The sequence below is a fragment of the Mobula birostris genome, chromosome 2, assembly GCF_030028105.1.
Source record: "Mobula birostris isolate sMobBir1 chromosome 2, sMobBir1.hap1, whole genome shotgun sequence".
In the NCBI taxonomy this organism is placed as follows: Eukaryota; Metazoa; Chordata; class Chondrichthyes; order Myliobatiformes; family Myliobatidae; genus Mobula; species Mobula birostris.
Genome location: NC_092371.1, coordinates 60,638,359 through 60,662,149, shown reverse-complemented (window position 1 = coordinate 60,662,149; position 23,791 = coordinate 60,638,359). Strand labels below are relative to the sequence as shown.

At 40.9% G+C, this 23,791-nt stretch overlaps 1 protein-coding gene across 3 annotated transcripts in view; it reads left to right on the top strand.

Annotated features, from left to right (window-relative positions):
• The window catches only part of LOC140187024 (receptor-type tyrosine-protein phosphatase T), a 1,622,799-nt gene that overhangs the window by 1,236,454 nt on the left and 362,554 nt on the right, over window positions 1–23,791 (top strand). For all 3 annotated transcript variants that reach the window (XM_072241892.1, XM_072241901.1, XM_072241888.1), the window contains exon 12: window positions 21,794–22,067. In XM_072241892.1, coding sequence (XP_072097993.1) covers window positions 21,794–22,067 — 274 coding nt within the window. The remainder of the gene's footprint in view (window positions 1–21,793; window positions 22,068–23,791) is intronic.

Sequence of the window (23,791 nt, the reverse complement as noted above, 5' to 3'; positions counted from 1 at the left end):
GGAAATTAGAGAACAAGTTGGAATCTAAGCTTCCACTCTGCATTCAAAGGCGCGAACATGGACATGGACGTAGTCAGATGTCAGGCCGGCGAATTGGTGAGGAAGTTCAGGGTCATTGGCAAGTCCAGAGATCCTGACCTGGAGTTACAGCTCTCATCAGGGTCCTCATTTATCATCATGTGTGAATCCTGGGCAGCTACTGAAGATCAAAGTACAAAGGTCGAATGGAGGTCCAGATCAGAGCCTGATGTTCAATTGAGGATCCAGATTTAAGCCTGAAGATCAATCAGTGGTCTAAAAATTGAGACCCAATGGCTGGAGCCCCAAGTCTGTGAGTCCATGAGTCCACTGGAAGCTGGGGGCCAAAAGCCGGCCTGCCCTGGGCTTAGAGAACTCTGTATATGCATGGGTGTGTGGGTAGGAAGGAGGGGGTAGTGGGGCTTGTTGCACGGTTATTGCTTTATTACTTGGTATGCGCTGTCTTGTTGTTCTGCCGAGCACTGTGGGCATGCTATGATGGCACGGAATGCATGCCCACAATTGCAGGTTTTGATGCACAAGTGAGAAGTAAATCTGTATCTGAAATCTAATATCCTACGATTCCAGCCATCTACTTTCTCATTAACTCTGCTTCATCCCTGGCCAGTTACGCAACTTCAAGCCATGCTCAATTTTGAGCAATTTCCATTTGTGTAATAGCTATTATCCTCTCCTCTACTGCAGTCCATTCATCACCAAAAACATCATTTATGATGGGCATAATCACAGCTTCATCTGAAAGGGACCACTGTAGTTAGCAGAGTGGCTGGCTTGCCAGCCCTAGACACATGAAACACTTTCCGATCCTGATTGAAAAGCTGCTGGAAAGTGGGACAGAAGTTTCATTATATGATGGAGCATGCAGCTGGGTGAGCTGTTCACTCATGCACAGGTTGTACAAAGGTGATATTGGTAGGACTTGTACATTGAAAGGCTGGCTGAGGTGTGTCTCGAGTTTTTTTGTTGCTGCCTGCCTACTTGTCAGCTGGATGGCAAATGACTCCACGATTAATCATGCTCCCTTTATTGATTTCTCATAACCGCACTTTCTAAGATTTAGCTCAATCAAAACTGTCCTTTGCTCCTTCAGTACCTCTCTAACAACCATATAGCCATATAACAATTACAGCACGGAAACAGGCCATCTCGGCCCTTCTAGTCTGTGCCGAATGCTTACTCTCACCTAGTCTCACCGACCTGCACTCAGCCTATAACCCTCCATTCCTTTCCTGTCCATATAGCTATCCAATTTAACTTTAGATGACAATATCGAGCCTGCTTCTACCACATCTACTGGAAGCTCGTTCCACCCAGCTACCACTCTTTGAGTAAAGAAGTTCCCCCTCCTGTTACCCCTAAACTTAAGTCTCCTAACTCTCAACTCATGTCCTCTTGTTTGAATCTCCCCTACTCTCAATGGAAAAAGCCTATCCACATCAACTCTATCTATTCCCCTCATAATTTTAAATACCTCTATCAAATCCCCCATCAACCTTCAAAGCTCCAAAGAATAAAGACCCAACTTGTTCAACCTTTCTCTGTAACTAAGGTGCTGAAACCCAGGTAACATTCCAGTAAATCTCCTCTGTACTCTCTCTATTTTGTTGACATCTTTCCTATAATTCGGTGACCAGAACTGTACACAATACTCCAAATTTGGCCTTACAAATGCCTTGTACAATATTAACATTACATCCCAACTCCTATACTCAATGCTCTGATTTATAAAGGCCAGCATACCAAAAGCTTTCCTCACCACCCTATCCACATGAGATCTTCAGGGAACTATGCACCATTATTCCCAGATCCCTCTGTTCTACTACATTCTTCAATGCCCTACTATTTACCATGCATGTCCTATTTTTATTAGTCCTACCAAAATGTAGCACCTCACACTTATCAGCATTAAACTCCATTTGCCATCTTTCAGCCCACTCTTCTAACTGGCCTAAAGCCTACTTCATTATCCACAATGCAACCTACCTTAGTATCATCTACATACTTACTAATCCAATTTACCACCCCATCATCCAGATCATTAATGTATATGACAAACAACATTGGACCCAGTACAGATTCCTGGGACACACCACTAGTCACCAGCCTCCAACCTAACAAACAGTTATCCACCACTACTCTCTGGCGTCTTTCATCCAGCCACTGTTGAATCCATTTTACTACTTCGATATTAATACCTAACCATTGAAACTTCCGAGCTAACCTTCCGTGTGGAACCTTATCAAAGGCCTTACTGAAGTCCATATAGACAACATCCACTGATTTACCCTCGTCAACTTTCCTAGTAACCTCTTCAAAAAATTCAATAAGATTTGTCAAACATGACGTTCCACATACAAATCCATGTTGACTGTTCCTAATCAGACCCTGTCTATCCAGATAATTATATATACCATCTCTGAGAATAGTTTCCATTAATTTACTCACCACTGATGTCAAACTTACAGGCTGATAATTGCTAAGTTTACTCTTAGAACCCTTCTTAAACAATGGAACAACATTAGCAATACGCCAATCCTCTGGCACCATCCACGTTTCTAATGACATTTGAAATATTTCTGTCAGAGCCCTTGCTATTTCTACACTAACATCCCTCAAGGTCCTAGGGAATATCCTGTCAGGACCCGGAGATTTATCCACTTTTATATTCCTTAAAAGTGCCAATACTTCCTCTTCTTTAATCATCATAGTTTCCATAACTTCCCTACCTGTTTCCCTTACCTTATACAATTCAATATCCTTCTCCTTAGTGAGTACCGAAAAAAAGAAATTGTTCAGAATCTCCCCCACCTCTTTTGGTTCCACACATAGCTGTCCATTCTGATTCTCCAAGGGACCAATTTTATCCCTCACTATCCCTTTGCTATTAATATAACTGTAGAAACGCTTTGGATTTATTTTCACCTTACTTGCCAAAGCAACCTCGTATCTTCTTTTAGCTTTTCTAATTTCTTTCTTAAGATTCTTTTCACATTCTTTATATTCCTCGAGCACCTCATTTACACCATGCTGCCTATATTTATTGTAGATAGCTCTCTTTTTCCGAACCAGGTTTCCAATATCCCTTGAAAATCATGGCTCTCTCAAGCTTTTAACCTTTCCTTTCAACCTAATAGGAACATAAAGATTCTGTACCCTCAAAATTTCACCTTTAAATAACCTCCATTTCTCTATTACATCTTTCCCATTAAAACAATTTGTCCCAATCCACTCATGCTAAATCCTTTCGCATCTCCTTAAAGTTAGACTTTCTCCAATCAAAAATCTCAACCCTGGGTCCAGACCTATCCTTCTCCATAATTATATTGAAACTAATAGCATTGTGATCACTTGACCCAAAGTGCTCCCCAACACATACCTCCGTCACCTGACCTATCTCATTCACTAACAGGAGATCCAACACTGCCCCTTCTCTAGTTGGTACCTTTTTGTATTGCTGCAAAAAAATATCCTGCACACATTTTACAAACTCCAAACCATCCAGCCCTTTTAAAGTATGGGCTTCCCAGTCTATGTGTGGAAAATTAAAATCTCCCACAATCACAACCTTGTGCTTACTACAAATATCTGCTATCTCCTTACAAATTTGCTCCTCCAATTCTCACTTCCCATTAGGTGGTCTATAATACACCCCTATAAGTGTTACTACACCTTCCCCATTCCTCAATTCCACCCAAATAGCCTCCCTAGACAAGCTCTCTAATCTATTCTACCAGAGCACCGCTGTAATATTTTCTTTGACAAGCGATGCAACACCTCCCCCTCTTGTCCCACCAATTCTATCACACATGAAGCAATGAAATCCAGGAATATTACCTTGCCAATCACACCCCTCCTGCAACCATGTTTCACTAATAGCTACAACATCATACTTCCAGGTATCAATCCATGCTCTAAGCTCATCCACCTTTCTTACAATGCTCCTAGCATTAAAATAGATGCATTTAAGAAATCTTCCACCTCTTACTCTCTGTTTATCACTAATGGTGCAAACAACTTTACTATCTCCTTTTTCTTCCTTCTCCCCTACATCTGTTCCTTTCTGGTTTCCCTCCCCCCTTGTATTTAGTTTAAATCCACTGGAGCCTCTCTAGCAAACCTACCTGAAAGAATATTTGTCCCCCTCCAGTTCAGATGTAAACCGTCCTGCCGGAACAGGTCCCACCTTCCCTTAAAAACTGCCCAATTATATATGAATCTGAAGCCCTTCCTCCTGCACCATGTCTTCAGACAGATGTTGATCTGCGCTATCTTACTATTTCTAAACCCACCTGATGTGGCACTGGTAGCAATCCTAAGATTGCTATCCTGGAGGTCCTGTCCTTTAACTTGGCGCCTAACTCCCTGAATTCACCTTTCAGGACCTCTTCACTCTTCCTACCCACGTCATTGGTCCCTACATGGACCACGACATCCAGCTGCTCACCCTCCCTCTTGAGAATACTGAGAACTCGATTCGAGATATCATGGAACCTTGGCACCAGGGAGGCAACAGACCATCTGCGCTCCTTGATCTCTTCCACAGAACCTCTTATCTGTCCCCGTAACAATTGAATCTCCTATCACTACTGTTCTCCTCTTTTCCCTCCTTCCCTTCTGAGCTGAAGGTTCAGTCTCAGTGCCAGAGACGCAACCACAGCAACTTGTCCCTGGTAGGTTGTCTCCATCAACAGTATCCAAAATGATATACTTACATTGATGGGAACAGCCACAGGGGTGCTCTGCTCATTCTGTCTATTCCCTTTCCCTCTCCTGACAGTCACTCAGCTACCTGTCTCCTAACTCTTAGAGGTGACTATCTCTCTGTAAATCCTATTTATTTCTGCCTCTGATCCAAAGTTCATCCAGCTCCAGCCCCTGCTCCAGTTCCCTAACTCCGTTTGTCAGGAGCTGCAGCTGGATGCACCTTTTACAGGTGTAGTAATATCTCATGGTTCCCCTACCCTTCTTGGCTTAGCATGCGTTTCCTCTTAATTCATTGCAAAGTATCTTACGATCTCCTTCTGAACTGAATGCACCATATAAATACTGTTTGTTGTTGTTGATGAAGACTAGCCACCTTCACTATCCACTATTATAAAGTTCTGATCTCATGCTTATTAGACCATAAGACCATAAGATATGGAAGCAGAATTAGGCCATTTGGCCCATCAAGTTGCTCCACCATTTCATCGTATCTGATCCATTTTCCTTCTCAAACCAATCTCTTGCCTTCTTCCTGTATCCCTTTATTCCCTGACTAATCAAGAACCTATCAACCTCTGCTTTAAATTGACCCAATGACTTGGCCTCTGCAGCCACTTGAGGCTACAAGGTCCACAGATTCACCACTCTCTGGCTAGAGAAATTTCTCCTGATCTCCATTCTAAATGGACGCCCCTCTATTCTGAAGCTGTGTCCTCTGGTCTTGGACATTATGCTTCTTATAATGCCCATCTTATTTTCTTCCCCAAGTGCTGTTCTGCCAATATTTTCTGGAACTTCAGTTGATTAACTGACCTGAAACAGAACCAAACTCTGTGATACAGGGCAAGATTTATAACCCACTTTCGTACAAAGCGCAAGACCAGGAGTCTGAAACACTCAGGGAAAGTAGAATACCAATATATTCACTTTCCTGTTTGTGGAATTTATCTTCTTTGTAGAATATAAATGGATAGTCATTTTTAATGGAACTGGGAAATTTAATTTAGTCATGGCCAATGAATTCTGATGTATGTGCGAAAGGGCCGGCACAGTCAATTAGCAGGAGAGACTGGCTTGAGGCTCATAGGTTTTAAGACTTATTACTAATTATTCTATTAGTGATAAATAGAATACTAAGAATCAAGGTAGCATTGCTCTGAAAAAGAAAGAAGGCACTTCTTATAGAACTGGTGTCTGTAAAACTGATAATGACAGCGGAAGCCACATAGTTACAAAGAATAGTCTGCAAACTGGTTGAAAAACCAGCTTGAATTAAATAGGTGTGAGGTAATCAGGAAGGACATTTTGAAAAATGGAATACTAATTCAGCAGATCAAACATCAATAATATTAGTTAAGGCACAGTGATGACAGGGATGAACAATTATTATGATAATAAGATAACTTCTATTTCTTTGGAATTATATTTAATCCTGAATTTGAGATATTTAAATTATCAAGGTACACTAAATGGGGAAAAACATCATGTCGTTGGATCAAAATGTTGCAGTAACTGAAGCTGGAATTGAGTATTTCTCCAGCATTCATAATAAATCTCCCTCAGCAGATTTTGCATTAATACCGCCATCGACCACTTGATTGATGGGAAGCAAAAAAGAGATTGGCTGAAAGATATCAATGGACTAATCAGATGAGAAGAAAAGCGACAAACGAAATTCAGTTTGGAGATATGAGGATTAATGAATCTGGGATGACCAAAGAAAACAATGACGTGGTAGAAAACAATAATAAAATGCTGAGATGATTCCAGCGAAAAGATTTCCAGAAGGCAGCTGAGAAGCTACATCAGGTGTTTAAGAAGGAATACAAAGAATTCCCTTTTTGGCCAAGAAAAAAAGAAACATAAGAAACCTAACAAAATGTACAAAATACTAGCGAGGTATGCAGGAATATCATTTTACAGACAGTAGTGAATCCTTGGTATTCTCTGGGGTGTGGAGGCTTGACCATAGAGGGTATTTTAAAATAACTTCCTGAAAGACCATGGAGTTGATGAATAAGGGAAAAGAGTTAATGATATCTGGGGCAGATCAGCCAGTCATCATATTGAATGCAAGCAGGCTTGTGAAGCCAAGCGGCCTACTCCAGTTGCAAGTTTCTTATGTTCCAGTTAGACCATAGGTAGAACACTGTATCATTTCTGGTCATAATAATATTGAGAACATTGATGAAGGCATAAAGAAAATTTATAGTGCGGCTGTAAGGGCTGGGGTGCTATTGTGATGAGAAAAGATTAGTCTGCCTGGATTCGTCTTCTTTGAAACCGCTGCCCGGAGGGAGATTTATTTATGATGCATACATTTATAAGAGGTCTTGACTAAATGACTAGGAAGGACCGATGAACCTTAGCATGGAGGTCAATAAGAACAGAACATAAAATTAAAATAATTGGCAGATGAATTAGAGGGAAGTTGTGTGGGAGTCTGTAATTCATTGTTTAATGAGTAATAAAGGCAAAAACATTCAAAATGTTTAAAATGTTGAGCAGTTGATATGTCATAAACTGCAAATCTATGGATCAGAAATTCAGAAAGGAAATAGGCTAGATGGGTTATTATGGACACAACGTGTTTTATGACTTCATTTTGCAACATAAATTTCTTATATTTTATGGTATTGTTACCAAATGAATATTTTGTCTTGGACAAATTCTCTATCATTTCCAAGAAATGGAAAGCATATTACAAGAAGTCAGCTGACTAGCTCTCCATTGGATTCACTCAGTTTTTTTCTTGGTCCACTTAATTTCAAAGTCAAAGTCAAGGTAAATTTATTTCCAAAGTATGTATCTGTCAGCATGTTCTAGCTTGAGATTCATTTTCCTGCAGGTATTTACAGAGAAATAAAGAAATGCAATCAAGGTTATGAAAAATTGTACATAAACATTGACAGAAAAACAACCAATGTGCAAAAGAAGATAAATTGTGAAAATAAAAAATAAATAATACAGAGAACACGAGTTGTAGAGTCCATGAGTTGTGAAAACCTTCAAAGTGAATCTGTAGGCTATGGGATCACTTCAGAAGAGTGGTGAATGTTAGTTATGTACACCAGTTCAGGAGCTGAATAGTGGTAGGATATCACAACTAGAGATGTTGATCAATTTAACTCAGAATTTTTATTTTTTGAATCACATGCTCCAAAAGACAGGGAAAATTATAAAGCATGAAAAACTAAAAATTCAAGGACTGAAATGTTAGCAATTTTAAAGTATTTATTCCCCTTTGCTCAGTACTTAGTTGAACCACCTCTCGCAGCTATTATAGCCAGTAGTCTCTTTAGATAAGTCTCTATTAGTTTTGCACAATGTGATGGAGCAAGATTTGTCTATTCCTCCTTCCAAAGTTGCTCAATCTATGCCAAGTTATTTGGAGGACTGCAGTGGACAGCAATCTTGAAATCTTGTCTGAGTACATCGATCGGGTTAAGGTCAGGACTCTGACTGTGCTACTCAAGTGCTCAAATTTCTTCATCTGAAGCCGCTCCATGGTTGTTCTGGGCAGTGTGCTTTGGGCTGTTGTTCTGCTGAAAGATTAACTTCTTTCCCAGCTTAAGCTTTCTGGCAGAGGCTAGCCAGTAATTAACCAGGATATCTCTGTTTCTCGTAGCATTCATCTTCCCATCAATCCTTACCAGGTTTCCAGTCCCTGCTGCTGAAAAGCATCCCCATAGCATGATGCTACCTCCACCATACTTGACAGTGGAGATGGTGTTACCTGGCTGATGCACAGTATTAGATTTACACCACACATACCTCTTGGTGTTGAAGCCAAAAGTTTCCTCAAAACCTTCTTCCACATCTTTGTAGTATCTTCCAAGTGATAGTTTGCAAAGTCCTTTCAGGCAATGTATGTTTAATTTTAGTGGTACGTATAGAATAAATCCATTACTGAGCATCAGCCGGGTAAAGTATGGCAGAGGTAGCATCATGCTACGGGGATGCTTTTCAGCAGTAGGGACTGGAAACCTGGTCTGGATTGATGGGAAAATGAATGCTGTCAAATACAGAGAGATCCTATATAAAAACTTGCAAGCCTCTGCCAGGAAACTTAAACTGGGGAGGAAAATCATCTTTCAGCAGGACAACAACCCAAAGCACACTGCTAGAGAAACTACGGAGTGTCTTCAAATGAATACAGTTGATGTTCTTGAGTGTCCCAGTCAGAGCCGTGACCTTAACCCAATCAAAGCTCTCTGGCAAGACCTCTAGATTACTGCCTACTGCCACTTCCCAAATAACCTTGCACAGCTTGGGCAAATCCTGTTCTATCACATTGTGCAAAACTAATAGAGACTTATCCAAAATGACTGCTGGCTGTATTATCTGTGAGAGGTGGTTCAACTAAATAATGAGCAAAGGAGATATGAATACTTTTGAACTGCTGACATTTCAGGTTTTGAATTTTTAGTTTCTCATGCTTTACAACTGTCCCTGTTTTTTTGGGGGGGCTCTGCTGTGAAAAAAGGAACATCTGATTCACAAATAAAAATTCTCAGTTAAATTGATCAAAATCTCTGATTGTAGTACTCATTTGTGTGAACAAAGGGTTGGGGCTGAATACTTTTACAAGGCACTGTAAAAAAATTCCATTATTGGTTGTGGAAAACACAGGTTAGGCTTTACAGTATATAGACCTGTAATTTCTTTATGCCTACAAATTTCCTGGTCATGCAAAATTGCATTCCTATTTTTCATGATGGAAATGAATTTTGCTATAATCATAGATTAATGTCTAATATGATACAGATTTTATTGCTGACCATTAGAATTTGAAGAATGTTATAGTCACTCAACATTTCACAATACAGTCAAATTATGCAATCCCATGTTTGAATTTAATATAGCAATATCAAAATATTAACTCCCCTGGGGTCTAATTTAAAAGAATCTCTTATCATTCAGAGAAAAATACTGATTGTGGAAGTACCATAACTCGTATTGCAATCACAAGTGCAAGTGGGAATAAAATGCTCATGCTATCAAAACAAGAAATTGATTCCTGCTTTTAGCCCTTATAATCTAAATGCAATATTCCTTGTAATACAAAAGTAATGAGTGTGAAACAATCAGTTTTGTCATCATTACCTGTCAACAACTTTGATGTTTCCATGGACTTTCTGACGTTTCTCACTGTAACTGCAAGAACTTTGAGACTCTCACTCAAGAGAGTGTAAATGAGGATGTCCAAAGTTTGCTTGCACTGATTCTTCAGTACTGCACCTTACATTATGTCTGATGGTGAACAATAAAGTTTCCCAACAATTATGCTGGCGAAGTTACCTTTGTGAACCTCCCGAAATGTTGGCATTCTATTCACTTCCAAAGGTGCTGCCTAACCTGCTGAGTTCTTCCAGCATTTTATGGGTGTTGCTTTGGATTTCCAACATCTGCTGACTTTCCTAAGTTTATAGGTTGGATGTGTTGTCGATTCAACAACTCAATTATTTGCAATACAATGAAAAATCTGCAGGGAAGTTGGTAGTTTCTAGACAACTAACTTTGAAAAATAATTGAGTTAACAAATACATTTCATTAATTTTAGTTTCTTTTAGGGTTTCACTTCTAATCAATTGTTCTGTTTTTTAGTAATATGATTCAGTTTAGCAGTTTTGAAGAGTTTGTAACTTTCAGAGACATTTACAATTATTCATGTTTTGCAGTAGGTTGTCAAGTCTGGGGACTTGACATACTACTGTCAAAAAAATTCCCGTGGGTCGGGATTAGTATTTGCTACTGAAGGGCTTTGCAATTTCCAGAACCTTGTTGTTTAGGTAGCTTCCTGAACCAAGTTCCTGCTGGAAGGTGTTTCCAGAAAGAATGGACCCAGTGGGGATAGGTCAGCAATTGCAAATAGCCTGCTGCTCCCAGAAATTTTGGACTGCTGTCAGTCATTGTTCAATTGCCTGCATTGTTTATCTCCTTCTCCAAGGCAACCAGGGAAATTACTTGCACTGATGTGAATTTATTGTAATCGTAAAATGCCATGAAAACCTCATGCTTTATTGCCTGAAGTCGAGGTAAGATTTTAATGATGTATAATTACTGCTATAATTATTGCTTAGCAAACCGTATGGCCCTTAAAAATTAACTGCTTGTAAATCCATTATAATTATTCAAAATATGGGGAACTGTAGGTTTTCTTAAAGTCATGTAATCACTTAGATTGTGCACCAATCACGTGAATATGATCAAATCTTTATTTAGCATTCTGCATGGTTCTTTAAAACAATTCAAAATTACATTTTTCTTCTTACTATGTTCTGATGAGAATACTTTAAAATGATTGACTGATCAGCCAACTTGATGACATTATGATTGATGCTAAACATTTAGAATGGAATGGAACAGCACAGCACAGCACGTTGTTATTCCAACCATGTAAAGCTACTCCATGATCAATTTAACCCTTCTCTCCTACACACTTCAAAACTATCCATTTTTCTTGCACCCATCTGCCTATTTAAGAGTTTCTTATTGCATCAGCCTCTACTGCAAACGCAGGCAGTGCATTCCAGGTACTAACCATTCTCTGTGTAAAAAAACTTAACTCTGACATCTCCCCTAAACTTTCCTCCACTCACCTTAAACAGATGATCTCTGATAATGACCATTGCCGCCCTGGGGAAAAAGGTGCTGGCTGTCCACTTTATCTATGCCTCTTATCATCTTATAACCTCTATCAAATCATCTCTCATCCTCCTCCTTCGCTCCAAAGAGAAAAACCCTATCTTACAGAACTTTCCAAAATCTGCCTCCAAATCTGCTCCTCAGAGTCCCTATTGCTACTATGGGGTCTATGAGGACCTCACCTGGACTGTACGTACCAGCTGCATGGTTAAAAAAGGAACAACAGTGCCTCTTTCACCTCAGATAGCTGGAGAAGTTAGGCAAGAGTCCCCAAACCCTCAGGACTTTCTACAGGGGCACCATCGAGAGCTGTGTCATTGCGTACTACGGGAACTGTACTGCCCTCAATCGTAGGGCACTATGGAGAGTGGCGTGGCTCTGCAGATGAACCTTCCTCTACTCAGGACATTTACAGCAGCAGGTGCATAAAAAAGGGCTCCAACCACCCCAACCACAAACTGCTTCAGCTGCTACCATCTGGCAAATGGTACCGCAGCATTAAGGCCAGGACCAAGAGGCTCCGGGACAGCTTCTTTCACCAGGCCAAAAGATTTATCAGTACACATTGATCTGATTGCATTTCTGACTGTACATACATGTATGCAAAACAATTGTGTATACAACTTTAGTGTTTGGGCAATAAATTATTGCTTGTACATTACAACGGAGATGCAACAGAAATATTTTTACTCCCTAGATGTAAGAAATTAAAAAGGTAAATAAATAAATAAATATCGTGATAATAAGTGATTACTCCCTTCCACCCACAATGACTCAGTAGACAATTTCACGACACCGTCCTCCCTTTCTGCATCTGTGATTTAATCCCTGATTAGCAATGCTAATTTCCCACCTGTACCCCACCCCAACCCTTTTATATCTCTCCCTATCCCTTTTGAAACATCTAACCGCCCCCCCCAGAACATCAGTCAGACAATCCTCTCAGCCAAGTCTAGGTAGGAGCCACAACGTTGTACTTCCATGTTCTGATTCATGCTCTAAATTCATCACCCTTGTTCTAACACTTCTCACATTTCAATCCATCCAATTTACTGCATTCTTGCCCTACCCAATGCCCTCTCCTTCCTCACAGTCTCTCTGCAAGTTGCATCTACCTTTACACCAACTGCTCCATCATCTAACCTAACATTCTGGTTCCCAAGTAAACATTTCAGACTGCTTCCAAGTAGACAGCATTGAAATGTTCTTGCCACTGAGATCGATAGAGCTGCAGGGAGATTCCTCTGAGGTCAGCAGTGAGTGCCATGGCTTCACCATTAGTCACAAATTAATGGAACAAGAAATGGAGGGTATTAGTTGTGCATGTTTCTTACCAGCATATGTTTTCAAGCCACCTTGATGTGACATTAGGACTCTGTATCAATATCTACAATTCTCCGTTACATCAGCTTTTTTTCTTGATATTTGATCATCTCAAAGCAACATTGGTGTATTTTTGGATTTACTGTTTATTTGTCATGGTAAACATTAAGCTGTAAGCTCAGAGAATGAAAATATTTTTCCCTTCCATTTAGAAGTAACAACAGAAGTTTTGCAAATATGTGGCCAGAATTATGTCAGCATCACATGGCTGAAAGTACAAATCTAAGATAGCAGTTTAAAAGCTCTCTCCGCAATGCGTAATATTTTTATTATGAATAAGCTGAAATCTCAGTGATTAGATTTCAGACTAATGTCCCATTCAGAACTTTGATTTAAATTCATTTCAAATCAAATCATTTAAATTCATATTTTATGATCTCAGAAAAATTGAGTAACCAAGTCAATGCTTGCTCAGCATCTTACTTTCCCAGCTGGAACATCTGTGACACTCCATGTATAGTTGCAAATGAAAATTTATTTTGGCTTTACTCTTTTCCATCTTTTTATTACATAAAGTCTGCATTGTTGCTCATCTTTTCAGATTGAAGTTGTCCCATTGAAGTAAAACTAACTTTTAAATGATCCAATGTTATATTCAATTACTTTTAGATGAGGTGATTAATGAAATGTGGTTGATGTTTGCATTAACTGAGAGTTATGGGAAGCAGTTGGATAGAGCAATAGTTGGATTGAATGCTTGCTGCCTATTCAGTGGTTGTGTGGAAATGTCTCTAAAACACCTCTAAATTCTCTCAACCGACACATATCAAAGTTGCTGGTGAACGCAGCAGGCCAGGCAGCATCTGTAGGAAGAGGTACAGTCGACGTTTCGGGCCGAGACCCTTCGTTAGGACTAACTGAAGGAAGAGCTAGTAAGAGATTTGGAAATGGGAGGGGGAGGGAGAGATCCAAAATGATAGGAGAAGACAGGAGGGGGAGGGATGGAGCCAAGAGCTGGATAATTGATTGGCAAAAGGGATAGGAGAGGATCATGGGACAGGAGGCGTAGGGAGAAAGAAAAGGGGGAGGGGGGGAAAACCCAGAGGATGGGCAAGGGGTATAGTGAGAGGGACAGAGGGAGAAAAAGAAAGAGAGAAAAAGAGAAAGAAAAAGAATGTGGGTGTAAAAATAAGTAACGGATAGAGTACGAGGGGGAGGTGGGGCATTAGCGGAAGTTTGAGAAGTCAATGTTCATGCCATCAGGTTGGAGGCTACCCAGACGGAATATAAGGTGTTGTTCCTCCAACCTGAGTGTGGCTTCATCTTTACAGTAGAGGAGGCCGTGGATAGACATGTCAGAATGGGAATGGGACGTGGAATTAAAATGTGTGGCCACTGGGAGATCCTGCTTTCTCTGGCGGACAGAGCGTAGGTGTTCAGCAAAAAGATCTCCCAGTCTGCGTCAGGTCTCGTCAATATATAGAAGGCCACATCAGGAGCACCGGACGCAGTATATCACCCCAGCCAACTCACAGGTGAAGTGTCGCCTCACCTGGAAGGACTGTCTGGGGCCCTGAATGGTGGTAAGGGAGGAAGTGTAAGGGCATGTGTAAGCACTTGTTCCGCTTATAAGGATAAGTGCCAGGAGGGAGATCGGTGGGGAGGGATGGGGAAACTTCCCTACCCAGACTTGGAAATTTGTTGCAATTGCTTCCTCATTCCTTAGTCAAACGCCTGTGATTCCTGCCCATCAAAACTTTGGGAGTATCTTTGCCAGAAAGATTGCACAAGTTCAACTTTTCTACAGGATTAAATCCTGACTCATTCAAGCAAAAATTTAAAAAATATATGCCCCAATTCAAAGCTTTCAGAACACAATTGACCTTTTAACTGATTAAGTATTCTGATAAGTTTCTTATTCCAAATCTCTCCTCCAGCCTACCTTTCGACAGCAGTCGTCACATCAGCATTGTTCTTAGGTTATTTAAAGTTTGTGGGAAAGAGATTCCCAAAGTACCAAAGTTTGGAGATGCTTGTCCACTGTTGCTTGGTGCACGAAGCATGCCTTGCATGCAGCACCATTGCCAAATCATCAGTCACCTGAAGTATTCTAAAGTGACTCTATCCTTTAAGAGGGCACAGCAGCATTTTCTCCCTTTGAGATGAAGTGAATTGCCACCTATTATTCACAGGCAGCAGACCCTTGCTCAGCATGCAACAGTTAGGGAAGCAGGTCTGCACTCTCTCCAACAGCAGCCTTTGAAAGGCGGGGAAGGGATGAGTGGAGTGTGTGGGGGCAGAGGTGGATGGTGGAATCTAGGAAGAGGAAGAGAGGGTGGTGAGAAAATGTGAGGTAGCTTGGGGATTACCCACCTGCGACGGAGAGCACTCAGTAAACACACTCCTTACACACAAGCATTGCCTTGTTGTTCACTGAATGTACGGACTTCAGTGTCTTCCCCAGTATAATGGGTCCTAAACCAAACTGATGCACCTGGGTTGGCTTTATTCCACCATACAGAGTGGAATATTCCATTTCTTTTGTAATGTGGACGTGTACATGTGTATATGTTGTTTGTATACTGTACTGTGCTTCAGGTAGGTACATCTCTTTATTTTGTAATATGATTGTAACTACATAGTGGGGTTCATCATATTCTAATGCATGCATAGTCTTAAGTTAAATTTGTGGATAATTAAAGATGGTATGAACTAGGGCCTAATAAAATGGGGCCCTTCACTTTCAGTAGGAAAGAGAGAGAGGGGCTGCCAGGAGTTCACATTGGACCAAGATAGTATGGTGCTAATATAGGATTTTCAATATTTCCAGTACGGGATACTTCCCTGTGTTTCTAGAGCAATTATTGTGTTTTTCTGGTAGATACCTTTTTGTAAATATTGGCAGTATTCTTTTCAGTATTTTTGTAAGTTTGATTTTTGACACACCTAATAAACACTAAAGTGCTAAGTGACCCCAGCCATTTTTCCTTTGGTCATAACGCACGTATAGAACACCATCTGAGACATGAAGCAGGCCAATCACAGGTATGCTGAAGGTAGCCCCAGAACATCTAATCAAAATGAGCAGATTGAATGCTCTTGCACTGATGAGATCAGCACACTGAAGTTCCAATGTATGTTCATTACTCCTGGCAATTATACATCAATTAATTAAAATGACTAGGAGGATTACTTTCATCTAAAAACAATTTAGGAATTTAGGGTCATGCATAATTCTAACTTTCTGCACAATTTATTCCTTGTTTAATTTGTTTTGAATGAGCGTTATGCATATTAGTAATATTATTTCCTGGAAAAAATGTGATGGAGAAATGACACTCACTCTAATGTGAATTAGGATATGAAGTGCTAGTCCAACTTCATGAAAGTGGGAACAAACACTTCAAAAAGATTAAAAGTTACTTTTTAATACACAGCTAGTATATGAAAAAGGTACAAATGCCTCCATTCTAACTCATAGATGCCTCTTTAAGAATGTTTCTTCTGGCCTTTATTTTAACCTGACTCCATTAGTCTTGTGATGACTACTAAAACTGTGTGTCATCTCATTCTTCCGCCCCAAACTTCTTTCTACGGTTTTAACGGTTCCATCACATCATTCCATGATCTGTGCTGCCTTACTAAATAAGAATGTTCCATTCCCTGCAAAATGTGAAAATTGACACCAGCCTAAAAGATCAAGTATTAGTTTAAAATGGAAAGCTTATAAATTGCCAAGTGTAAATCTGAGAAAGGTGGAATTTAAAAACGACAAAGGTACTTGATCAGGCACACAATGGCCACCATCCATCCCTAGCAGGCAAGCCCTTCTTCTTGTTGGAAATCTCAATTACTTTGATGGCACTTTCACATAGCTGGTCTATCAGAAACACTTTCCCAGAGGCAGCTGTAGCAGAAACCAAGATATGTTGTTTTCTAAAACTATGCTGTGGAAGATTTGAGGAATGGGAGGAGTTTCTTTAGGTCTCTTGAGAAAAAATAGATCTCCACTTTTTTGATCTTTACCCCTCTCTTCCAACAATGGTACCCTTTTGCACAGCAACTCAGCACCATTGCCATAAGCATTATCATGGCCAGTCTTCCCATCACCCATCACTCACCATCACCGAGCAACCAGCCGTTCTCCCACTACCACCACCTAATCCACCAACCATAACCACCTCCTCCCCATTACCAACCCCACAGCACCATCTAATGCCACCCACCACCACCACTTGGATCTAACAACCATACCTAACCACATCCCCCCCGCCCATACTTTATCCCACCACAATCACCACCTACCCCTAGTTCAAAGTCAATTTATTATCAAAGTACATACTGTATACATTGCCGTATATAACCCTGAGATTTGTTTTCTTGTGGACATACACAAGAACCACAATAGAATCAATGAAAGACTGCATCCAACAGGATAGATAAACAACCAGTGTGTAAAAGACCAACAAGCTGTGCAAATACAAAAGAAGAAAAAAATAATAATAAATCAATAAGCAAATAAATAAATAAGCAATAAATATTAAGAACATGAGATGAAGGATCCTTGAGAGTGAGTTGATAGGTTGTGGGAACAGTTCAGTAACGAGGCAAGTGATGTTGAGTTAACTTACCCCACTAGTTCAAAAGCCTGATGGCTGAAGAGTAACAACTGTTCCTGAACCTGAGGCTCCTGTACTTTCTTCCTGATGGCAGCAGTGGGAAGAGAGCATGACTTGGGTGGTGGGGGTCGTTGATGATGGACACTGCTTTCCTGGAGCAGCATTTCGTATAGGTGTACTCAAAGGTGGGGAGGGTTTTACCCATGATGGACTGTGCCATATCCTCTACTTTCATAGGATTTTCCATTCCAGGACATCATTGTTTCCATACCAGGCCTTGGTGCAACCAGTCAATATATGTTCCACCACATATCTATAGACGTTTGTCAAAGTTTTAGTTCTCATGCAGAATCTTTGCAAACTCCCTTAGAGCTTAGATGTGAGGATACTACTGTGCTGTATTTGTAATTGCACTTACATGCTGGGCCTGGGACAGATCCTCTGAAATGACAACAGCAAGGAATTTAAACTTGCGGACTCTCTCAACCTCTGATCTCCCTATTCATCACCGCCGTTGATTTGGTCTATGACAGTGGTGTTGTCAACAAACTTAAATATGGCACTGGAGCTATGCTTAGCCTCACAGTCATAAGTATAAAGTGAATAGACTAGGGGGCTGAGCACACAGCCTTGTGGTGCACCAGTGCTGATAGAGATTGTGGAGGAGATGTCGTTGCCAATCCAAAATGACTGGGATCTGCAACTGAGGAAATCGAGGATCCACTTGCACAAGGAGGTATTGAGGCCCAGGTCTTGAAGCTCAATGATTAGTTTTGAGGGGGGTGACAGTATCGAATGCTGAACTGTAGCATAGATTGATAAAAAGCATCCTGATGTATGCACCTTTCCTGACCGGATGTTCCAGGGTTGAGTGAAGAGCTGATGAAATGGCATCTGTAGTGGGCCAGTTGTGCCAGTAGGGAATTGGAGCGGATCCAAGTCACTTTCAGGCAGGAGTTGATATATTTCGTCACCAAGCTCTCAAAGCACTTTATCACAGTGGATGTAAGTGCTACTGGACGATAAGCATTGAGGCAGCTTACTACATTCTTCATAGGCACTGGTATGATCGAAGCCTGCTTGAAGCAGGTGGGTACCTCAGAATGCCTAAGCAAGAGGTTAAAGATATCAGTGAATATTCCAGCCAATTGATCAGTGCAGGTCTTCAGTATTTAGCCAGGTACCCTATTTGGGCCAGAAGCTTCACCCTCCTGAAGATTCTCTCACATCAGCCTCAGAGACTGAAAACCACAGGATAATCAGGGGCTGTGGGCATTTGTGAAGGTTCCTGCATGTTTTGACAGTCAAAACAAGCGTAGAAGGCATCGAGCTCATCTGGGAGCAAAGCCTTGTCCTCTGGTATTGCACTTGTTTTCACGTTGTAAGCGGTGATAGCATCCAAGCCTTGCCACAACTGTTGAGCATCCTCCTGTGATTCAAATTTAGTCTAGAATTGCCACTTTGCATGTAAGGTGGCAACTATGGGAACCTACTCCCTACTAATGCCACTTAGTTACCTCCCACTTCTGCTACCTCAATCACAACAGCAGTTTATAGCCAGGTCTACCATTACAGTCAGCCCTTCACCACCAACAACTCTCTCAGCCACATTCACAAACCCATGCCAACACTGCCAATCTCATCACAACTATCAAAATCAGAATCAGGTTTAATTTAAACATAGAAACATAGAAACATAGAAGATAGGTGCAGGAGTAGGCCATTCGGCCCTTCGAGCCTGCACCACCATCCATTATGATCATGGCTGATCATCCAACTCAGAACCCCGCCCCAGCCTTCCCTCCATACCCCCTGACCCCCGTAGCCACAAGGGCCATATCTAACTCCCTCTTAAATATAGCCAATGAACTGGCCTCAACTGTTTCCTGTGGCAGAGAATTCCACAGATTCACCACTCTCTGTGTGAAGAAGTTTTTCCTAATCTCGGTCCTAAAAGGCTTCCCCTCTATCCTCAAACTGTGGCCCCTCGTTCTGGACTTCCCCAACATCGGGAATAATCTTCCTGCATCTAACCTGTCCAATCCCTTTAGGATCTTATACGTTTCAATCAGATCCCCCCTCAATCTTCTAAATTCCAACAAGTAAAAGCCCAGTTCATCCAGTCTTTCTTCATATGAAAGTCCTGCCATCCCAGGAATCAATCTGGTGAACCCTCTTTGTACTCCCTCTATGGCAAGGATGTCTTTCCTCAGATTAGGGGACCAAAACTGCACACAATACTCCAGGTGTGGTCTCACCAAGGCCTTGTACAACTGCAGTAGTACCTCCCTGCTCCTGTACTCGAATCCTCTCGCTATAAATGCCAGCATACCATTCGCCTTTTTCACCGCCTGCTGTACCTGCATGCCCACTTTCAATGACTGGTGTATAATGACACCCAGGTCTCGTTGCACCTCCCCTTTTCCTAATCGGCCACCATTCAGATAATAATCTGTTTTCCTATTTTTGCCACCAAAGTGGATAACTTCACATTTATCCACATTAAATTGCATCTGCCATGAACTTGCCCACTCACCCAACCTATCCAAGTCAACCTGCATCCTCTTAGCATCCTCCTCACAGCTAACACTGCCACCCAGCTTCGTGTCATCCGCAAACTTGAAGATGCTGCATTTAATTCCCTCATCCAAGTCATTAATATATATTGTAAACAACTGGGGTCCCAGCACTGAGCCTTGCGGTACCCCACTAGTCACTGCCTGCCATTCTGAAAAGGTCCCGTTTATTCCCACTCTTTGCTTCCTGTCTGCTAACCAATTCTCCACCCACACCAATACCTTAACCCCAGTACCGTGTGCTTTAAGTTTCCACACTAATCTCCTGTGTGGGACCTTGTCAAAAGCCTTTTGAAAATCCAAATATACCACATTCACTGGTTCTCCCCTATCCACTCTACTAGTTACATCCTCAAAAAATTCTATGAGATTCGTCAGACATGATTTTCCTTTCACAAATCCATGCTGACTTTGTCCGATCATTTCACTGCTTTCCAAATGTGCTGTTATCACATCCTTGATAACTGACTCCAGCAGTTTCCCCACCACCGACATTAGGTTAACCGGTCTATAATTCCCCGGTTTCTCTCTCCCTCCTTTTTTAAAAAGTGGAGTTACATTAGCCACCCTCCAATCCTCAGGAACTAGTCCAGAATCTAACGAGTTTTGAAAAATTATCACTAATGCATCCACTATTTCTTGGGCTACTTCCTTAAGCACTCTAGGATGCAGACCATCTGGCCCTGGGGATTTATCTGCCTTCAATCCCTTCAATTTACCTAACACCCCTTCCCTACTAACATGTATTTCGCTCAGTTCCTCCATCTCACTGGACCCTCTGTCCCCTACTATTTCTGGAAGATTATTTATGTCCTCCTTAGTGAAGACAGAACCAAAGTAATTATTCAATTGGTCTGCCATGTCCTTGCTCCCCATAATCAATTCACCCGTTTCTGTCTGCAGGGGACCTACATTTGTCTTTACCAGTCTTTTCCTTTTTACATATCTATAAAAGCTTTTACAGTCCGTTTTTATGTTCCCTGCCAGTTTTCTCTCATAATCTTTTTTCCCCTTCCTAATTAAGCCCTTTGTCCTCCTCTGCTGAACTCTGAATTTCTCCCAGTCCTCAGGTGAGCCACTTTCTCTGGCTAATTTGTATGCTTCTTCCTTGGAATTGATACTATCCCTAATTTCACCAGCATGTGTCGTGAAATTTGTTAACTTAGCAGCAGCTGTTCAATGCAATACATAATAATATAGGAAAAATATAAATGTAAATCAATTGCAGTAAATATATATATATATAAAATAGTTGCATTAAAACAGTACAAAAGTAGAAATAATTTTTAAAAAGTGTGGTAGTGTTCATGGGTTCAATGTCCATTAAGGAATCAAATGGCAGAGGGGAAGAATCTGTTCCTGACTCACTGAGTGTGTGCCTTCAGGCTTCTGTACCTCCTTCCCAACAGTAACATTGAGCAGAAGGGATGTCCTAGGTGATGGGTGTCCTTAACGATGGACCTTGCCTTTCTGAGGCACAGCTCGTTAAAGATGTCTTGGATACTACGGAAGCTAATAGCCAAGATGGAACTGACTAATTATACAACTTTCTGTAGCTACTGCCCATCCTTGACCCCTACTGTGTCACCCTGCCACCACCTCTGACCATCCCTTCCTACTTCTTCAGAGAAATTTGAATGATGTCAGAGAGTTGAGACCAGTCATGGTTTTAATTGTCAAATTTGAGATGTATTGTGCCAGGAGCCATTATTAGGCAGGTGAGGACAAGAGAAATGCAAATAGGGTTCTGCTGGTTATGTACCTGAACAGCTGACTGTTCTCCAGTTATTGGCAAAGGTGGTTAAAACTAAATAAGGTTTATTACTTTTAGAGAAGAATTCTGTTCATGTATCTTAATTGGATTTTTTTTTTATCTTCTCATAGCGCTTATCAACTGGTTGTTAAAGAAGAACACTTCCAAAAAGCCAGGAGAGCTGCAGATATTATCGAGTGCTTCCCTGTCCCAGTCAGCTACAAGAATGCGTCCATACTTGATTCACTTCATTATACTGCTGCAGAGCTGAAGCCTGGGAACCTTCCAATGACTCAGCCATTCACTGTCGGAGATAACAGAACATACAATGGCTATTGGAACCCACCACTTTCCTCAGTGAAAAGCTACAGCATTTACTTTCAAGCACTCAGCAAAGCTAATGGGGTAGGTACAGTCTTGTACTGAAAGATACCTAAAAATAGGAATACTGAATGTCATAGAGTATAATGCGCACATTTGGAATATGTTTAATTCTGTTAAGTGCACAGAACAGTATACTCTGAAATTAGATATATATTTTAAACCTTTTTATGGCTAGCCTGAAATTTCCTTCCTTATCATACAAGCATTTTTACCCAAAAGCTGAGAGATATCCGTAAGCTTACTCAGATTGTCAGCTTGTGTAGACTCACTATTATGGATAAAACAAAATATTGCTTTTAAAATACCTTGTAAGGCTGCATCACCATCTGGTTTGGGGGCTGGGAGTGGCTACTGAACAAGTCAGTTGCAGAAACTTGTAAAATTAGCTTCATCATGGGTACTAGCCTTCGTGGTATCCAGGACACCTTTGAGGAGCCGTGCGTTAGGAAGCTGGCATCCATCATTGAGGACCCCACCAGCCAGGACATGCCCTTTTCTCGTTGTTACCATCGGAAAGGGGGTACAGCAGCCTGAAGGCACACACTTAGTGATTCAGGAACAGCTTCTTCTCCTCTGCCACCCGATTTCTAAATGGACATTGAAACCATGGGCACTACCTCACTACTTCTTTATTTCAGTTTCTTTTGCTCTACTTATTCTAACTTAACTATTTAATAGGCATATTTATACTTATTGTAATTGTTTCTTTTACTCTATTTCTTTATCATGTATTTCATTCTACTGCTGCAGTAAAGTTAACCACATGTCGTGACATGTGCCGATGATAGTAAACCTGATTTTGATTCTGATTGGAACTGATATGATAGAGGTTAAGAGATCATGAGAGGGTGAGCAGTTTCAAGCTCTTGGATGTTAACACCTCTGAAGATCTATTGTAGGCCCTACATACCGATGCAATGACAAAGACACATCGGCGGCTATATTTCATTAGGGGTCTGAGGAGATTTGGTATGTCACCAAAGACTGTAACAAATTTCAACAGATGTACTGTGAATAGCTTTCTAACTGGTTTCATCATCACATGTTATGGAGGGGTCACTGCACAATACCAGAAAAAGCTGCAGAAAGTTGCAAACTCAGCCAGCTCCAGCATGGGCACCAGCTTCCCCAGAGTCTTCAAAAGACAATGCCTTAAAAAGGAGGCATTTGTTAGTAAGGACCTCCATCATACAGGACTTGCCCTTTTCTCAATGCTCCATCAAGGAGCCTGAAGACACACACTCAATGTTTTAGGAACAGCTTCTTCCCCAACCCTACTGTCAGATTTCTGAATGGACAATGAATGCATGTACACTACTTCACTATTTTTGTTTGCCCTCTTTTACACTACTTATTTAATTATATATATAATTACATAATATATATAAATTACAATAAGAAAGCTATACATATTTATTAGTATAGTTTATATTTTTTAAATTATTTGTACTGTACTGCTGCGACAAAACAACAAATTTCACAATATATGTCAGTGTTATTAAACCTAATTCTTTTCTGATATATGCAAATTCAGACATGATCATTGACCTAAAAACTTTGGAAAGGGTCCAGACAGTAAGTGGCAATTTCAAAACTAATTTTCATTCTCTCTTTTTTTGGGTAGAGATAGGGCTGAGCTTTATGTTGTAGATCCAACCTGACTTTCATCACACTTCAAACAAAGGGATCTGAATCAGGGAAAATTCAACAGCAGGCAGAGGCCCTGATCTGCCAGTCGATTGCCC